Source organism: Leptidea sinapis, chromosome 12, assembly GCF_905404315.1.
Source record: "Leptidea sinapis chromosome 12, ilLepSina1.1, whole genome shotgun sequence".
Classification (NCBI taxonomy): domain Eukaryota; kingdom Metazoa; phylum Arthropoda; class Insecta; order Lepidoptera; family Pieridae; genus Leptidea; species Leptidea sinapis.
In genome coordinates, this window is record NC_066276.1 from 11,586,331 (window position 1) to 11,607,744 (window position 21,414).

Below are 21,414 nucleotides of genomic sequence, written 5' to 3' on the forward strand. Positions count from 1 at the left end.
ACACAAAAAAGTACAAGCTATAAGAATAACTTTTCTGAGAGAAGTACCAAAAAAATGCGTCACGCCATGCCAAAAAACTTGTTTAACTTCAAAAAAAAGTGGTAGTTCAAAAAGGCTCGGCAGTGTTAACTATAACCAACAGCAAGCATTAGCAACTTACAAATAAGACTTAAGGATATGTGTAACAGGATTAAGTAGTGCTCATAGCTCGAAATGCTATACTTTCACCACAAAACTTGTCTAAAAACATCATGTTTGCGTGTTTTCTGTTTACTCTTCGCCTTAACTAAGTACCTATTTAACACAACCTCTAGCTTAAGCAATAATCTTTTACCATTAAGACGTATGGAATCATACGCTTGAAGTTTGTATAGCGTCCCTTTGCCTAATCGTTAACGAATACTAGGAAGGGGATGTAATTAAGAACTAATTAAAATTAAGTGCATTGTGAGTAAATAATATTTTAATAATATGACGAACCAATATTGATAAATGCATATGGCTTATAATGAACAATTATGTTAAGTTAAATGCGACTACTAATTAGTCATTTGAATTAATTACTAAATCAGACCTCTTTGATATATCTAGAATGTAGGCCAATATAAATAATTATAAAGATGTGCAAATAAATCAGTTAGAACATTTGTCACAGACTTTCTATCTTGATGCGATAATGATATCTTGACAAGCGTCTTGAAAAAACACAACTTTAACTACAACTCGAAAATTATCTTGTTTAAAATGAATGTGGTATTTTGGTAGTGTGATAAGTGAAGGAATTTTGGTCTATACGTATATTATTCTTATCCTGATTAACTGACTGACTTATCAACACAGAGCCTACAAATAATAACCTTCAATCCTTATACATAAAGGTCCTTAAAAAATTAAATTGAACACTAAGAAGAGATTTTTGAAAATTTCACCGCCTAATGAGCTAATACAAAAGGTCGTTATTTTCAAAAAATTGTAAATTACTATTATTCTTATTATTAGTCTTAGAAAAGGTTGAATCAGGGTTAAGGTAGTATATGTGGAGTTCGTACATTTAAAATTTAGTTGCCAATCACCCTGATAATATTGACACATTTTTGCACAGCCGCTAAATATGCATCCTTCATGAAAAATAGGGTCTTTTCGATCACTGTTTTTTGAATAATTTCATTTCGAAAATAAATGAAAGATATTTTACATATAAACATAAAAGAAAAACAAATAAACGCAAACATAACTTTAAAATTAACACTATTATTCCAGTGGGCTCTAGAAAAACTTTTGAATGAGTAGTCATTTAGATGTTTTATCACTAACGCTGATTTGTAAAGCTTCTTACGTTAAGTTGAAAACTGAAATATACTTTTTAAAAAGTCATGTTAATAACAATAATAAGAACGAGTTACTATCAATTATAATTACATTTATGTAGATAAAACCCCAAAAACAATTAAAAACTAAACAACAATTAAAGTATACCTTAAAAAAATATGGAATGAGTTATTAAGTTTTTGTCACTCTCTCGCAACAATTAACTGTAGTAAGGAGAAACGAGACACACACGAAATAATCATATTTTACAGGAATAGTTTCATAATTACTGTAAGATTTCACGAAATCTTAATAGTTTGCTTTGAAATTGCGAATCGCTTTCACTTAACGTAAATAATATGGGTTATATATATCTTGGCATGCATAGCAAATGTAATATGACCGAGCATTCTGTTTTTAAAACATTTTATATTATAATTAACTAGTTTTAGTATTTGCATTGTTCTGTAACGTTCTGATCTAGATGCAAGATATATAATATGATGCAAACATAATTTCTTTAACCTATCTTCAATGTCGTTTTATCGCTTACATACGGATTGTTTTTGAACTTATGCTTCTTTTGGCGCGATGGAGAAAAATTATGAGAGTGAATTTTTACGATGCGCGCGCACACCGACACCTGATTTTACATCGTGAAGTTAGTTCTAGGTGGCATGAAAATCGATAACTATGTTCAAGTTGTATATTCTAGTATTTTTATATTTAGAACACGTGTTTCGTAACAGTACAATTAAACAGTGTGAATAAATAAATATTATTTTGGTGTTTTTATTAAATCAATTTCATATACGACGGTGATAGTATTTACTAATAATTTATTAGTATATCTATATATATTGAATATTAGTGATAAAACTGATTTGAATAAACTGTTTTGAGTGCGTTTATAGATTTGAGGTTAATTGTCGGTATGTATAATTAATTTACATCGTTAATAAAATATTATTATTCTAAAAAATATTTTTTTACCGTTTTGTTTTTTTTTTCTGGTATATTAACAAATTTTATGTATAAAAAATAATAAATTTTCTATACTTGTTTATATTAACCCTAAATCTTTGATCTTAACTATTTGTTCAAATTTGATTTATTTTACGCCAAAGAAGTATAACTTCTAACGCGTGTACTGAACACACACTCTGTTTTTTAATTATATTCATTTCATATAAATAAATTAAATTGTCTATGTGGATTTAAGGTACAGTATTATTATTTTGATGAGGTGGTTAATTATCTAAAAATGATTAAGAGAGACGTTCGCCAGGAAGGTGTCAGGGACATTCGCGCCTTTTATTCAACTCCAAATATATTTTGATTGTTTAAATATTTATAAGTTTTTGCAATTTAAAAACGAATATCCATGAATTTTACTCTCTTTTTCTCTCTATTATCTGTAGGTGAAACTATTCTGATTTTTAATTTTCAATACAAATAATGTAAGGAATAAAATCAAAAAGTTATAAGGTTAATTTCCTTTGCACAGGATGCCGGCAAGCAGTAATGGGTAAGCATTGCTATGTTTCGGTCTGAAGGGCGCCGTAGGTAGTGAAATTATTGGGGCAAACGGGATATAACATCTTATGTCCCAAGGTGACGAGCGCAATTGTAGTGCCACTCGGAATTTTTAGGTTTTTTAAGAATCCTGAACGGCGCTGCTTTGTATTGGACAGGGCATAACAATTACTATCAGTTGAAAGTCCAGTTCGTCTCGTATAAAATTATGTATTAAAACTTAAATATGAAATAGTATCAAACAGTAAGAGAGTATAGTTCATATTTTCCTATTTTGACCATGCAAGCCTCCAAATAAGTTGCAATATGTGAATAACCTTTAATCGATAGGAAGCATAAATGTTGACTGCTACCGTTAGCCGCGTTAAAGAACTTCGTCCTAAAGCTAATACATATTACATTATTCAACAAAGGGATAGAATATAAGAAACAAGTGATTCATATGAACGAGGGTGAAATTTGTAGGCACGAGACGAAGTAGAAGGTCTCAATACCCACGAGTAGTGGAATCACAATAGTAAGAGAAATATATGAAATATTTAAAGTATAGCAAATTTATTGCAAGTATCAAATTGACATGACGACATGAATTAAACGAAGAAAGCTTTTTAAAAGTAACTTGACATACTACAAAACTACATTAAGGCAGTTTCTGGCGGACACATACTTTATATGTCAACTGTAACTAACCAGTATCCAGTATCATATTTTGTCAAAACGCGATATAATTGAATTTTTATATTTAACTTTTGGAACTAAACCATGATAGATACAGATTTGTATACAACTTTTGCGCCCGCATGTTTTAATGTGATAAGTAACATACTTTCGGTCCAAATGTCACATCAAGTAGACTTAATTAGCCCTCAGAGAATAGTATAGTATAAATAAAATAACTGTACAGTGTTTAGTATAATATAGTTTAATGAATGAAGGATCAAGTATGTAAGTATTTGGGAATACCACCGTTATTAACACTGCTATGTCCATTAGCACTCTTCACTAACGGGAATCTGTTCTGTTTGTTTTTTGTTCAAAATACAATTTCCAATTAAATTTTATTCATCTTCTAACTACGCCAATGAATTTATATTTACTTTAGTAAAAACATTTATACATTTTTATAAGTGCTGCAAAAGTTCGTTTGCTTATATGTACATGTATTCTTTCTTACGGCCGTTCCCAATATACTATCTAGAGATAGAGGTAAATTACTACCTTCTTCTGTCTGTCAGTCTATTAGCTGTCAATAATCTGAAGCTGTCCCAATATAGACGATAAGTCATTCTTATCGCCAGTTCACTGTTGCAATTTCCATACAAACTTATATTCCTGGTAAGCTATACGTCGTCCAGAGAGTCCAGTAGAGACAGCGTGTACGGATATGATGAGTTACCATCGATAAGCTTATTGGGTCAGAATAGTCAACGATAGTAACGATTTTTTATCTCAAGTAGGCCACAACCCGAGATAGACTGAATGTTAGGAATGGCCGTTAGTCAACATACAGAATGCATGTAACCGCCCGCCCGTTCGTCCTTAAAGTGATGGATAAAACGCGTGCTCTGGAGAATGACTTTCTTACTATTGTTCCTAGTGTTTGGAGGGTGGAGTTACAGATTACCCACTTACCAGGTCTTTCAGTCAAGAGTTCAGCTGTATTCTCCGGTGAGATGCGTTTAACTCCCAACTATAGGACGTCCGCGGTGGGGGTTGGGGGCTACATCCATCGTATGTCCAACAAACTTAGCGGATGTAACACTAAAGATATTTACTAACAGTAATAAAATAATTATGGATTTCCGTAAAACAACGCCTTGTTCAATATTCCTACTTAGACAATTTATACGTATAGTTAGAGTCTCTCGCTGGTAGACAACCGATAAAAACAGGCCAGGAATATTAGTGACAAGCCACGTCTTACACTCGCGATTTGTATGACACTTTCTGTTACTGCGTGAATTGCTCAAAATAGAGGTTAGTTCAGAACTCAATCTTTTTCGACGTGTTCACCGCTGTCATAGTCTATCTATCTAATTGTAAGATTGAGTGTAATCTTAAGATTTTTATATATATTTTATGTACGAGTTGGTGTCATAATGTAGACTGTAGCAATAAATGAACATAATTTTGTGGAGCTTTAATGTCTCACATAAACCTACTGTCTGCATGAGCCCTGTTAATTTAGGAACTCTGAGCATATCAACTCCGGACCTACTACTTTCGATGCACTTACCTAACATTATAAAAGTTGGAGTTGGTCGGTAAAATCAATAAAATAAAATTTGTCATTCAAAAGTGTCATTGACTTTGATTTGATTTGAAATAGGTTTTCATTATGGAATTGGATGACAAACGAGCGTACGGGTCACCTGGTGTTAAGTGATCACCGCCGCCCACATTCTCTTGCAACACCAGCAGAATCACAAGAGCTTTGCCGGCCTATAAGGAAGGTGTACGCGCTTTTTTTGAAGGTACCCATGTCGTATCGTCCCGGAAACACCACACAAGGAAGCCCATTCCACAGCTTTGTAGTACGTGGAAGAAACATAGCGGCACTAAGCCGCTACTTCACGCCGGTATTCTGTGTGAGTGTGGTAAATAACCCGGACGAGTCTGGCCCGTTTGTGCTGACGTCAAAAGACAGTAGCGTGACTCTCCCACTTTCAATAAGCTCGTAGTCGCCTCTTACGACACCCTTGGGCCTGGGACTACCCTATTCTTTTTACGCCTCGGGGAAGCACAGGGCAAAGGCTTCTTAGGTGAATGACTTCATAATAATTGTACTTAGTGATTGTAATGATATGTAGTACTAGTACATGTATGAAGTAACTAGTACATGGTGTTGTTGTTGACTACGTTATTTGAGCCAAAATAAACTATTTGTATTTGTAGTACAGATTCAAATGTTGATTATATCCCTAAAAGTATTATTGCCTAACATTAACACTTTCAACGACTCTATAATATGTTAATGGTTCCATTATAAAATTAAAAATACACAAAAGTGTAAGTAAAATGTAAGGGCACAGCAATTTTATTATATAATTAAATATTATGCATTCTCTTTCAATATATACTTATTCTTTTGTAGCAAGATACTATAATATATATTATTGAGTATTTATTTTTGTAATTTTTTAATGATTATGATATCTCTCGAATTTTTTATACGCTTTATATTAGCTTCACCTGTATGTTTGTATGTTTGTAACCGACTTCTTTGGGCGCGATTTTGACCCACTTTAAACGGCTAGATTTCGTTCAAACTTTGTAGATTTATCGAGGACCGATGACATTACACTAATTTGACTAAAAATGAATAATAAATAATAGTTTAAAAAAAAGCACGCTTTATATAAAATTCAACTAAAAAATAGAAAATAAATTTAAATTGAAAATAGTGTATTTTTTTTAAACTATTATTTATTTATTATAACTCTGAAATATTGCAATAACATTTCTTTACCAGTTATTGATTACAGTGTAATTATTGTTTAAGAATTTGATGTTAATAAACTACAATAGAGGTAGAACTTGAAATATTCAAAGTCTTATTTTTATAGTTATATTAATAAGATGGTCATGGGATGCCTGGGAAATGTTAGAAAATATGTTTTTTGGTTGCTTTGTGTTGAAATAAATATTAGTAAGGTACATATTATCTGTAGTTGATTTCTTGTAGGTATTAAAATGTGTGTCTTGTGTGTATAAAATTTTGTAAAAAACTAAAATAAGGCGTAAACTAAGATATTGCATTGAGGTCAAACCTTGTGGTTTTTACAATGTATGTTATTTATTCACATTTTGTAAAATATGTATTTCGATAAATAAATAAAAAAATCTACCAACAAATACTCATAGGCTCGGTGCCTGTCGGTATTAGTTACAAATATTAACAGTGAAGACTTTAAGTCTTGTCTTCTCTTTACTCCACTTCAATAAACAAAATGAATGTATAGATTTTTACGCCTGTATGGCTTACCACAGATAACATGTTAAAACTGACAAGCCACCTACTCACTTGCAGCGTGCTAATGCAATCATTGCTCGGAATGGGGACATTGTGACAGCTTGAACTTAAGAATTTAGATGTAGCGCTGGAGATGGATTCTTAAGGAACTAAATATTAAATATCATTTACGTATCTGCAGTAGTGCAGTCCCGCATATTAGCATTCTGTAGAACGCCTTTTCGTCCATGGTAAAGTTAAATGCATTAGACCGCGCTGAAGGTCACCAATTGTATGGCCGACAAGATCAAACTGCTTTGAGCGACCCCGTAAGTACACGAGTATACTCGAATGTTCTCTAACATACACATTTTGAAACATTTTGAGACTAAAAAAGCATTTTGAGACTAAGAAGGAATTTGTTTATTATTGGTTGACAAGAGCTACTAACGTGGTCTTGACATGAGGGGTTAATAGCTTTAGTTAACATAAAATGCGGCCCTAAATGCAAAAAGTTACCAAACTAATTCCAATTCCCGGATATTTTTTTAATGATTAGGTTAACATAAAATCATTTAAGCAAGGCAGCCTACACCACCTCCTAAATATCAACAGACCTTCCCCTCTCCTCCTTATCATTGAGACACACAGCTTGCTTTGTTTATATTAAAAAAAAATCTCAGTAAAAACATGGAGACTAATTATTATATTATTATCATACAGGTTATGAATAGACGGTGTTATTCCTTCTGAGAACAATATTATTAGGTGTAATTGTTGCCAAATCCCATTAATATCATAACAACGTAATCTCGTAAGATTTAAAATACCAAAGCATGCAGTGTTTCTCAAAGACATATTATAAAATAAAGGCAATTTAAAAATACCAGACAATAAACTGACATAGATATGGCGCGATTGTATATTGTTATGGGGCAGTGCGGCCGATGTCTTTTCCTTTGTGCTGCAGAAGAGGGCTTTTCGCGCTATTTGTAACCTAGGTCATCAGGAATCCTATTTTGAATAAAAATATAAAAATTTTAATTAGGCGCATTATAATTTATATGTATTAAAACTTTACTTGGTAAGAAAATACTAAATGGTCATGAAAATATAACTTACTTAAAAGATACAACATAAAAATATATTCAGCGGAAAACAAACAATACATTACTACGTAAGATAACTCTATGTTTAACAATAAGTATAAAAAACATTGTCATGTCACTAAATACCTCATACAAATTACGTTAATCGTTAAAAACATGAAGCCAAATAAACTAAGATTAAAGGTGTCGCTTTTCAGTGTGTTGTTACGTCTTAAAAGACATTTAAATAAAATGTTATGTAGAGAGTTATATATTCAATATTGTATAACAGGTTTTGAGCAACAGTTTAATATTCCAAACCTTATATTATTCAACACAGATATAGCTGTGCAAAATAGCTCAACTGAGTAAGATTGTAGAGATAATTTTGTAGTGTGTTTTGAAATACATATCTTGCTTAGATTGCATACAGAATTAAAAATGTTTTTAATGGAGATGTATAGGTACTTTAAATGTTATAAAAATGTGGGGTTGTTCTATGTTTTTATTAAAAATTACATGAAGGTTAATTGTCGATCGAAATATATTATTATAAGTGGTTAAATTAATTTCAAATCAAAATTTATTAATTAATTTAGGTGAATAAATACATTTATGGATACTAAAAGTTATACATTATATCCTCTACCACAGATTAATTGGTAAGTGGTAAGGAATCTTTATTATTCTAAAATTCGTTTTAATTAAAAGCTATACAAAATGATGCCATAAAAATACTCAAATAAACATTATAAATATTCGCGTAAGTAAAAGAAGTAATTAAATACTATGTAAATGTAAAAAGTATTATGCAAGTATTATTTACACATTATAAAAAAAATTAAAAATTATGCTTATGAAATAATTTTTTCATGTAACAAAATGAAGCAGTTTCAACCATATTATTGGAACAATAACGTCCCGCCCCGCGACGGTGCCACAAACAATAGCATTTGAACAAAATTTGTTTCGATTCTAAATTATTTATACATATGATTATTATACTTTATACATAAAATAATCAAGTAAGTTTCAAACGTAAGTAAACGTAATTCTAACAGCCAGCAGCCAAAGAAAAGGTAGAAAAGAAGGTAGCTCATCACGGGCCAAACAAACCAACAGAGATTTGAAATTTGGTCTTTTAAATTCATAACTCACTGTATATCAATGTGTAGTCAAATTAGCACAAGAAAGACATAAAAACAATGAATAAAACAATGTTTTAATATAAATTAATCATTAAATAGAATGTTCTTTTCTCTTTAAATAAATTTCAAGATTTTTTGTCTATGTTTAACAATATAACATCTTACATATGGTTTAAGGCGACTAAATGCCAGCGACCTTGAGCGATATGAGTTCACGGCTGCAGGCCCGCAATCTATGTAACAAAGCCAATATTTTCAAAATTCTTGCGTGGAAAACAGTTTATATGCTTACAATACTCGTTATTCACTACTAATCTGAATAAATGAACCTACACAAAAAAGTACAAGCTATAAGAATAACTTTTCTGAGAGAAGTACCAAAAAAATGCGTCACGCCATGCCAAAAAACTTGTTTAACTTCAAAGAAAAGTGGTAGTTCAAAAAGGCTCGGCAGTGTTAACTATAACCAACAGCAAGCATTAGCAACCTACAAATAAGACTTAAGGATATGTGTAACAGGATTAAGTAGTGCTCATAGCTCGAAATGCTATACTTTCACCACAAAACTTGTCTAAAAACATAATGTTTGCGTGTTTTCTGTTTACTCTTCGCCTTAATTAAGTACCTATTTAACACAACCTCTAGCTTAAGCAATAATCTTTTACCATTAAGACGTATGGAATCATACGCTTGAAGTTTGTATAGCGTCCCTTTGCCTAATCGTTAACGAATACTAGGAAGGTGATGTAATTAAGAACTAATTAAAATTAAGTGCATTGTGAGTAAATAATATTTTAATAATATGACGAACCAATATTGATAAATGCATATGGCTTATAATGAACAATTATGTTAAGTTAAATGCGACTACTAATTAGTCATTTGAATTAATTACTAAATCAGACCTCTTTGACATGTCTAGAATGTAGGCCGACCAATATAAATAATTATAAAGATGTGCAAATAAATCAGTTAGAACATTTGTCACAGACTTTCTATCTTGATGCGATAATGATATCTTGACAAGCGTCTTGAAAAAACACAACTTTAACTACAACTCGAAAATAATCTTGTTTAAAATGAATGTGGTATTTTGGTAGTGTGATAAGTGAAGGAATTTTGGTCTATACGTATATTATTCTTATCCTGATTAACTGACTGACTTATCAACACAGAGCCTACAAATAATAACCTTCAATCCTTATACATAAAGGTCCTTAAAAAACTAAAGTGAACACTAAGAAGAGATTTTTGAAAAGTTCACCGCCTAATGAGCTAATACAAAAGGTCGTTATTTTCAAAAAATTGTAAATTACTATTATTCTTATTATTAGTCTTTTTTATAAGTTTTACCTTGAAAAGGTTGAATCAGGGTTAAGGTAGTATATGTGGAGTTCGTACATTTAAAATTTAGTTGCCAATCACCCTGATAATATAGCCACATTTTTGCACAGCCGCTAAATATGCATCCTTCATGAAAAATAGGGTCTTTTCGATCACTGTTTTTTAAATAATTTCATTTCGAAAATAAATGAAAGATATTTTACATATAAACATAAAAGAAAAACAAATAAACGCAAACATAACTTTAAAATTAACACTATTATTCCAGTGGGCTCTAGAAAAACTTTTGAATGAGTAGTCATTTAGATGTTTTATCACTAACGCTGATTTGTAAAGCTTCTTACGTTAAGTTGAAAACTGAAATATTATTTTTAAAAAGTCATGTTAATAACAATAATAAGAACCAGTTACTTCAATTATAATTACATTTATGTAGATAAAACTCCAAAAACAATTAAAAACTAAACAAAAATTGAAGTATACTTTAAAAAAAATATGGAATGAGTTATTAAGTTTTTGTCACTCTCTCGCAACAATTAACTGTAGTAAGGAGAAACGAGACACACACGAAATAATCATATTTTACAGGAATAGTTTTATAATTACTGTAAGATTTCACGAAATCTTAATAGTTTGCTTTGAAATTGCGAATCGCTTTCACTTAACGTAAATAATATGGGTTATATATATCTTGGCATGCATAGCAAATGTAATATGACCAAGCATTCTGTTTTTAAAACATTTTATATTATAATTAACTAGTTTTAGTATTTGCATTGTTCTGTAACGTTCTGATCTAGATGCAAGACATATAATATGATGCAAACATAATTTCTTTAACCTATCTTCAATGTCGTTTTATCGCTTACATACGGATTGTTATTGAACTTATGCTTCTTTTGGCGCGATGGAGAAAAATTATGAGAGTGAATTTTTACGATGCGCGCGCACACCGACACCTGATTTTACATCGTGAAGTTAGTTCTAGGTGGCATGAAAATCGATAACTATGTTCAAGTTGTATATTCTAGTATTTTTATATTTAGAACACGTGTTTCGTAACAGTACAATTAAACAGTGTGAATAAATAAATATTATTTTGGTGTTTTTATTAAATCAATTTCATATACGACGGTGATAGTATTTACTAATAATTTATTAGTATATCTATATATATTGAATATTAGTGATAAAACTGATTTGAATAAACTGTTTTGAGTGCGTTTATAGATTTGAGGTTAATTGTCGATATGTATAATTAATTTACATCGTTAATAAAATATTATTATTCTAAAAAATATTTTTTTACCGTTTTGTTTTTTTTTCTGGTATATTAACAAATTTTATGTATAAAAAAGTAATAAATTTTCTATACTTGTTTATATTAACCTTAAATGCTGAGTGTTTATACTATCTTTGATCTTAACTATTTGTTCAAATTTGATTTATTTTGCCATACGCCAAAGAAGTATAACTTCTAACGCGTGTACATGACTACACACACTCTTTTTTTTAATTATATTCATTTTATATAAATAAATTAAATTGTCTATGTGGATTTAAGGAACAGTATTATTATTTTGATGAGGACATTGACATCATTATCTAAAAATGATTAAGAGAGACGTTCGCCAGGAAGGTGTCAGGGACATTCGCGCCTTTTATTCAACTCCAAATATATTTTGATTGTTTAAATATTTATAAGTTTTTGCAATTTAAAAACGAATATCCATGAATTTTACTCTCTTTTTCTCTCTATTATCTGTAGGTGAAACTATTCTGATTTTTAATTTTCAATACAAATAATGTAAGGAATAAAATCAAAAAGTTATAAGGTTAATTTCCTTTGCACAGGATGCCGGCAAGCAGTAATGGGTAAGCATTGCTATGTTTCGGTCTGAAGGGCGCCGTAGGTAGTGAAATTACTGGGGCAAACGGGATATAACATCTTATGTCCCAAGGTGACGAGCGCAATTGTAGTGCCACTCGGAATTTTTAGGTTTTTCAAGAATCCTGAACGGCGCTGCTTTGTATTGGACAGGGCATAACAATTACTATCAGTTGAAAGTCTAGCTCGTCTCGTATAAAATTATGTATTAAAACTTAAATATGAAATAGTATCAAAAACAGTAAGAGAGTATAGTTCATATTTTACTATTTTGACCATGCAAGCCTCCAAATAAGTTGCAATATGTGAATAACCTTTAATCGATAGGAAGCATAAATGTTGACTGCTACCGTTAGCCGCGTTAAAGAACTTCGTCCTAAAGCTAATACATATTACATTATTCAACAAAGGGATAGAATATAAGAAACAAGTGATTCATATGAACGAGGGTGAAATTTGTAGGCACGAGACGAAGTAGAAGGTCTCAATACCCACGAGTAGTGGAATCACAATAGTAAGAGAAATATATGAAATATTTAAAGTATAGCAAATTTATTGCAAGTATCAAATTGACATGACGACATGAAGTAAACGAAGAAAGCTTTTTAAAAGTAACTTGACATACTACAAAACTACATTAAGGCAGTTTCTGGCGGACACATAATTTATATGTCAACTGTAACTAACCAGTATCCAGTATCATATTTTGTCAAAACGCGATATAATTGAATTTTTATATTTAACTTTTGCAACTAAACCATGATAGATACAGATTTGTATACAACTTTTGCGCCCGCATGTTTTAATGTGATAAGTAACATACTTTCGGTCCAAATGTCACATCAATTAGACTTAATTAGCCCTCAGAGAATAGTATAGTATAAATAAAATAACTGTACAGTGTTTAGTATAATATAGTTTAATGAATGAAGGATCAAGTATGTAAGTATTTGGGAATACCACCGTTATTAACACTGCTATGTCCATTAGCACTCTTCACTAACGGGAATCTGTTCTGTTTGTTTTTTGTTCAAAATACAATTTCCAATTAAATTTTATTCATCTTCTAACTACGCCAATGAATTTATATTTACTTTAGTAAAAACATTTATAAAATTTTATAAGTGCTGCAAAAGTTCGTTTGCTTATATGTACATGTATTCTTTCTTACGGCCGTTCCCAATATACTATCTAGAGATAGAGGTAAATTACTACCTTCTTCTGTCTGTCAGTCTATTAGCTGTCAATAATCTGAAGCTGTCCCAATATAGACGATAAGTCATTCTTATCGCCAGTTCACTGTTGCAATTTCCATACAAACTTATATTCCTGGTAAGCTATACGTCGTCCAGAGAGTCCAGTAGAGACAGCGTGTACGGATATGATGAGTTACCATCGATAAGCTTATTGGGTCAGAATAGTCAATGATAGTAACGATTTTTTATCTCAAGTAGGCCACAACCCGAGATAGACTGAATGTTAGGAATGGCCGTTAGTCAACATACAGAATGCATGTAACCGCCCGCCCGTTCGTCCTTAAAGTGATGGATAAAACGCGTGCTCTGGAGAATGACTCTCTTACTATTGTTCCTAGTGTTTGGCGAGTGGAGTTACAGATTACCCACTTACCAGGTCTTTCAGTCAAGAGTTCAGCTGTATTCTCCGGTGAGATGCGTTTAACTCCCAACTATAGGACGTCCGCGGTGGGGGTTGGGGGCTACATCCATCGTATGTCCAACAAACTTAGCGGATTTCACACTAAAGATATTTACTAACAGTAATAAAATAATTATGGATTTCCATAAAACAACACTTGTTCAATATTCCTACTTAGACAATTTATACGTATAGTTAGAGTCTCTCGCTGGTAGACAACCGATAAAAACAGGCCAGGAATATTAGTTTACTGAGCGTGACAAGCCACGTCTTACACTCGCGATTTGTGTGACACTTTGTGTTACTGCGTGAATTGCTCAAAATAGAGGTTAGTTCAGAACTCAATCTTTTTCGACGTGTTCACCGCTGTCATAGTCTATCTATCTAATTGTAAGATTGAGTGTAATCTTAAGATTTTTATATATATTTTATGTACGAGTTGGTGTCATAATGTAGACTGTAGCAATAAATGAACATAATTTTGTGGAGCTTTAATGTCTCACATAAACCTACTGTCTGCATGAGCCCTGTTAATTTAGGAACTCTTAGCATATCAACTCCGGACCTACTACTTTCGATGCACTTACCTAACATTATAAAAGTTGGAGTTGGTCGGTAAAATCAATAAAATAAAATTTGTCATTCAAAAGTGTCATTGACTTTGATTTGATTTGAAATAGGTTTTCATTATGGAATTGGATGACAAACGAGCGTACGGGTCACCTGGTGTTAAGTGATCACCGCCGCCCACATTCTCTTGCAACACCAGCAGAATCACAAGAGCTTTGCCGGCCTATAAGGAAGGTGTACGCGCTTTTTTTGAAGGTACCCATGTCGTATCGTCCCGGAAACACCACACAAGGAAGCCCATTCCACAGCTTTGTAGTACGTGGAAGAAACATAGCGGCACTAAGCCGCTACTTCACGCCGGTATTCTGTGTGAGTGTGGTAAATAACCCGGACGAGTCTGGCCCGTTTGTGCTGACGTCAAAAGACAGTAGCGTGACTCTCCCACTTTCAATAAGCTCGTAGTCGCCTCTTACGACACCCTTGGGCCTGGGACTACCCTATTCTTTTTACGCCTCGGGGAAGCACAGGGCAAAGGCTTCTTAGGTGAATGACTTCATAATAATTGTACTTAGTGATTGTAATGATATGTAGTACTAGTACATGTATGAAGTAACTAGTACATGGTGTTGTTGTTGACTACGTTATTTGAGCCAAAATAAACTATTTGTATTCGTAGTACAGATTCAAATGTTGATTATATCCCTAAAAGTATTATTGCCTAACATTAACACTTTCAACGACTCTATAATATGTTAATGGTTCCATTATTTTAACTTTTACATTTAAAACTGATTGTGTCATACGGTCAGACATATTATGGTATTCAGTTGGTGTTATAAGACTTTAAGCTGTTGTAGTTAAACTGTTAACTGTGTGTATACCATTGGAATGAAAGTCTAGGTTTCGTTTTTCGTTGTTGCAATCAGGTAGGTATAGGCTCGCAAGAATATCTATTTACCTAAAATCGAAAGCACTTTATTCATATTGATCAACGAAATGACATTGATGAATGACAAAACTATTCTTTTATTTTTATATTAATCGCCTTTTCCGAAAACGTTGAGCTTTAATGAGATGAAATTGCAAAAAACTCATTGCCACTCTTCTAAATCAACATTTACAGCTTCATGTTCAACATTCAATATAATATGTAAACGATGCAAAATACTCAAACGTCAAATACTCAATTCCTTTAGGGCTCCGTTATGACGATTTTGTATAAGTTTTTATTATCTGTTTTATTATTGTTATTTGTAGAGGGTACCTATTTGTCTAGTCCGAATGAGTCCTAGTAGCACCGCGTCCAAAATTGAACTATTGTGTTTGTCACTCATACTTATAGCTCGTCGTCAAACCCTGCCGCCTTTACGAATCGCAATATCTTCTTGACGCGATTATTACACACAGCATCGGGGAGCAGGGTGTAGTCACCAGGTGGTGTTACGTTTTTGCATTAGTAGGACGCAAACGCAGAGAAGATGAAGAGGCGTTTCATCAGCCTCAAGGCAAACTTTCCAATCAGTTTTATCGTTTTTGATTCCGACCACACTGAGGTGCTTGTTTAGGCGACAGTGCTCAGCTAGAATCCTGGTTATTATGTATAGATGTTTCCTGTTCAATAAGAAGGCTTTATTCACGTATCTATTGTTGAATGCCGCTATCACTGCTTTGAAATGGTTTAAACCTGTTGAGTTGTTCCAGCGTTTAAGTACTTCTTGTTGACATTGATTTCTCAGGGTGTGTCGGATGGCGCTCTTAGGCAGTCCACAAATAGGTTCCAGACCATATTAGACTGCTTTAGCTCCAGCACTTGCGATCTCATCGGCCATTTCATTGCCTATGATTCCGGCATGCCCTGGGACCCATCTGAGAATCACTCTATTCTTCATGCCTAATGAATTCAGGCATTCAATGCAATTTTGACTGATTTTGATGCCGTCAAGTCTGCGTCTAAAGCCAACAATGCTGCCTGACTGTCAGAGTGAATGTATATGTTTTTGTTGAAGTAGCATTTTTGGATATTGGTTACCGCGCATTCTAAATTAATTAATCTGTTTAGTTAGTTATGTTTATATTAATAGTGTTTGTTTAAGATGAAGAGTCAATGTATCAGGCTGGACAATACTGAAGGCATCGTTTCTTTCGACTGGCTGCAGCTTGTGAGGTTTGCTGATTTAGAGTAAGGTTCAAAGTATTTATTTGAGTATAGAACCGCAAATGATATTGACGTCACAAAAAGTGTTATTCAGATAATTCACAACCTTAGTTAGCACAAATCGCTCATTGCGCAGCCGCAGACGTCTATTGTTTAAGAATTGCCAGTCGTATGACTAGGAAAACAATAAGAGAACTATAAACTATCATTGTAATTAATATAACGATAAAATTCTTTGAAGCATTCACGTCGTTTGTTGTCGTTCTAGAATCTGTAGTTTGAATTATTTACAGTTTAATACAGGCAAACGTTTATATTTATTCTGCCTATGGTCAAAGCATTTAATAAAAATTATTGCATAATCGTACAGGATATTTCCACATCTGAAATCCTTAATTGTGATTATATAAATAATATTAAATTAATCCTACTTTAACAAATGTCTCACATCCCGCGATTACTATTTTTATTTAAGAATCAAGCGTGAAAACTTAACCAAATTTAAACATGGAATACTTAATGGCTAGATTGACCAGTCCTTTACCAAATATTGACGTCTGAACTAGTTATCGTTATGACATCTTGACTTGCAAACTTTAATGAGCATCCAATGTAATCTTACAGTATCTGTTTAACGATGTACGTGGAACTTTATGTATTAAATATTTTCTTACACTACAAGTAAATAATAATCTATGACTTATGAGCGATATCACTTGCAACAACTGATAAGAAACCAGATATTTTATTCAGGGCTCATGTGAGAATGTGAGTTTCTTCTTCCACAATTACGGTTAAATGCCTGAACATTTTTTGATTACTTCGTTTGATTCACCAAGTGATGTTTTGACTATAGCTTTTTTAAATCTGATTTTTAATTTATGGAAAGTTTTTATAAATAATATTGTATAAAAGTACTATCACTTGGCAATTAAGATTTTTGCTAATATATTTGAAATAGTAATAAATCATAATATAACAAACACTACTGCTCGCCAAAAAATGAATTTAAAAATAAATTCACAGAGCGGTGGTTCCAGTCAATGCAACGTCAATTTTTCTGTTACATCTGTGAGTATTTGAGTGACCTTTCGTTTATACATACAGATTAACTAATAAAATTTGTATAATTCTCATAAGAAAAGAAACTCCTAAAGTTGAGTTTAAAGTAACACTAGTAACGAGTGAGATAAGATGGCTAGATAAGCTATCAAAAGTAAAAGTCTTTCACAAGATCTGAAACCGAGAGACTCTCCGTTTCCAGTTGAGTTGGTAGAGACACTTTCGAGATTCAGACAAACACAAACATATTTTAGCTTCCATACAGTACTAATCACAATGCTTGCCACCCATTTTGAGAATAACATGAAGTTTGTCGGTAACCATAAAGATAAACGGAATTCGTCTACTATCAGAAGGATTATTTTTAAAATAAACCATAAAATTATAATTATGTATGTCTTGACACCAAAGCGTTATAGCAATGGCAATTAAATGTTCAAATAATTAAGTACCTACGTACCTAATAATGGGTATTTGCTTAATGATAACAATTCAACAGACATTAAGTTAAGAAACTTATTTCAATGATTCGTGACGAGTTGTGTGTACAGTTGGCAATTTATGTTCAACGAAATTTTATTATAATCATTGAGAGTTTGTAATTTTTGATTATTATTTATCACTTCATGCTAGGTGATCTTCATTGAGTGAAGTTTGTACTTGCGCTCTGCTCCATTAAAATGTATTTTTCAACAGCCTTACTATCCTTAATTTAAATACTGTTGTTGCAAGCTACTAATAACTAAGTTTTTTATTCAAAGCGTGTGATATCTAGGACTGGTTACGTAGGCTCTCAGCGAGTAGGTACAATCTTAAGCCGGAAAGGGCCTTTATTAATAAATATTCTCTGCGTAAAAACCTGTCTTTTAAATTAATATCGCAAACACAGTCCAAGTAATTTTAATTACTTGAATTCTTAACTTGTGCGTTCTATTATTATCAAATTATCATAAATACTGAACATATTTCAAGTGTACACGTAATTTTTAATGAGTAAGAGAAAACGTTAAAAAATTCGCTTGTACAAATATAACATGTACTTCGCAAGAGCCGGTTCGTCTCAGTGAAAACGACTACCGCGATCTTCGAGTCCATTCTCCGTCGCACAACTTGGCACCTGTCCCGTGTTATACATCGTACGTTTCAACATAACTTCAAATTTCATTAAACGTATGCAAACATTCATCAACACTTCACCGCCGTATTCCGCAAATGTCAAGGCCCCAAATTAGTTTTACGATCGCATTAATAACCAAATGATAGACACCCTTTAAACTCAGGCTTGTGTTATTTAAATCATTAAAACAAACAGTAGCTTTGGAAGCACTATTGTCTGTATTGCATGGATTGTATAGTAGAGTGATGCTAAATCGGTGATGTCATCTGATGCTCACCTGAATCCTGCGCATTTTGCAAGTGGTGAATGTGATGTAGATGCGCGTAGTAATGGTGATGATGGAGGATGCACTCCAGATCGGTGCAGTTCAACATTGTCACAGAGCGCCGGCTACTCAGCCGCCGGCCCACGCTCTCTTCACACTTTCACGAGACTGTATCACTAACACTTGCATATATCTTTATCACATCACAGCCGCATCTCTCCAGACACTCCGGACACGGGTCGGTACGGCGCCGCTCCGTTTGCTATCGTCACCGAATCACCAGCACATCACTAGTTTGCACTATCATTTACACATTCACGTGAATACGCGAGATCATTACTGAGCTGCGATTGTAATATTTGATCGATAACGGAGTTCTGCAGCGAAAGGTGCGTGCGCGCAGTATTGCCGCGCCAGTATACACTGAGCTAAGGAACAGTTTCCACCTCCCCTTTGCTCGGCCTCGACCGATCGATGAACACTTTGCTATCATATCAAGCCACCTATTGCCCCGCAGAGGATAATGTGCCGTTCACTGCCCGATGTCCATTATCATCTTCACGTGGAAGTACCTTACACGGCAGTTGGCACACCCGTCCTAATCAGCATGTCCTAGAAACACAAAACAATGCATTCCGCTGTCGCTATAAATTTATTACCGCGTTCTAACGTAAATTTCTTGTTTTAATTTCAATTGTAAAATTTTAACGTTACGAATTCTTTTTAATATTGTAGATGTATAACGCTCGGATATTAAGAGTTTTTAATATTAACATGACTAAATGTAAACAATTTTTATTAAATATCAACAGGCGATATTTTTTTCGTTATCGTGATCAGATCCGCTCAGCGTTAAACAGCAACAATATTATTGTGTTTCGGGCCAGTTTTTTTCTTGTTTCATAATTTCAGAAAAATCACAAACTAAATGTATATCTTTGTTTACTGAACTGATATCGTATAGTTTAATCGGTCAGTCTAATCTCTAATAATCATGCAAGTAAAACATAATGTGTTTTAAGTTTTTGTTTAAAAATAAAAGATAATTTTGTAATAATAATTACAATGGTATAAAATTTGTGTTATAGTGTATCTACAGTTGTTATTGCAAAAATATTAATACAATATTTTGTTATTTATGATTCATTAAAGAAGTGTGCAAAAATATGCATTGATAATTGTACATTTATGCATGGAATGGCGTGTACGATTTAGCATGGCTAAAATTTATAGGGAGAAGAAGTGCAGGAAGAACTTTTGTATCAAAATCACTTTTTTCGTGAGGCACGAAGTTTGTAAGTATAAAGTTGTATCAACACTTCAGTTAGGCTACTGAAAAACCAAGCGCTGACAGTTCTTTTGGCCACCGGATCAACCTAATTATCCAATGCGGAAATGCTGTCTGTATTCTTTGTACACTTCCGCGTAGTGATAATATTTAATTAATGTAATATTAGGTATTGTAAAAGAAAGAATGTTGTACAATAATTGTTTTGTTGTTCATAAGAAAACGCGTTAAATTTGATTAAATTATTCATTCATCTTTTGCGTTCTCAACTATATCAATACGGGCACATACCAAAAGATTGTTGCGAAACGATTTTATATTGTTTGATGGCAGTTCAATATGCAACAATTATCGAAACATACTGCTCAAATTCTCAAGAACATTGAATGATTAATAAATGATCGAATTACCAAAAGGATCCACTTGTTTACAATATTAAATGTTCACAAAATCTTTTGTAATTGTTGTTTTGCGGAAAAGAAGAAATATGTGCGAATGAAATATCCGCAGTGCACCTCAAGGTCTGGGGACCTGCTCGCCGTGAGTACTGAGTATTGGACGCACTTTCATGCGCCTCGGTACAATCAAGTACAATATAGATAGCAGTCTCTTGATGTGAAGGAACGCGGTACAACGCAGGCTTATTTCGTATGCACCGTTTGTTTGAAGAGTTATTACATTGTTCTACCATATAGTGTTACTATAATCACTTAAATTGTCACCACATTCTATCAAATCTGCGATCAAATTATAGCAGCTAAGAGAATTTGAACCTGCTAAGTTATATTTATAAGTTATTGATTCGTGTTTAGGTCTTTTAAAATATTTTCACTGTGTTCATTTAATTTATAGCATAAGTTGTGAGTTGTGACGTATTATTAAGTGTTATTAGCATTAGTTGTTAATCTTTGTGGTTTTTTTAGATGCTAATTTAACCTAGTTTTATATCGGTATATGTAATATGATAAATAAAAAAATAAAAATAAAAAAAAAATATTTATGCCTAAGGCCTATGACCGGTTTACAATTGTTTAATG

At 32.7% G+C, this 21,414-nt stretch overlaps 1 protein-coding gene across 1 annotated transcript in view; it reads right to left on the minus strand.

Annotated features, from left to right (window-relative positions):
- The window catches only part of LOC126967243 (uncharacterized), a 255,670-nt gene extending 236,165 nt beyond the window's left edge, over positions 1-19,505 (minus strand). The window contains exon 1 of the mRNA XM_050811733.1: positions 19,102-19,505. Coding sequence (XP_050667690.1) covers positions 19,102-19,198 — 97 coding nt within the window. The 5' untranslated portion in view covers positions 19,199-19,505. The remainder of the gene's footprint in view (positions 1-19,101) is intronic.
- Positions 19,506-21,414: the final 1,909 nt, after the last annotated feature.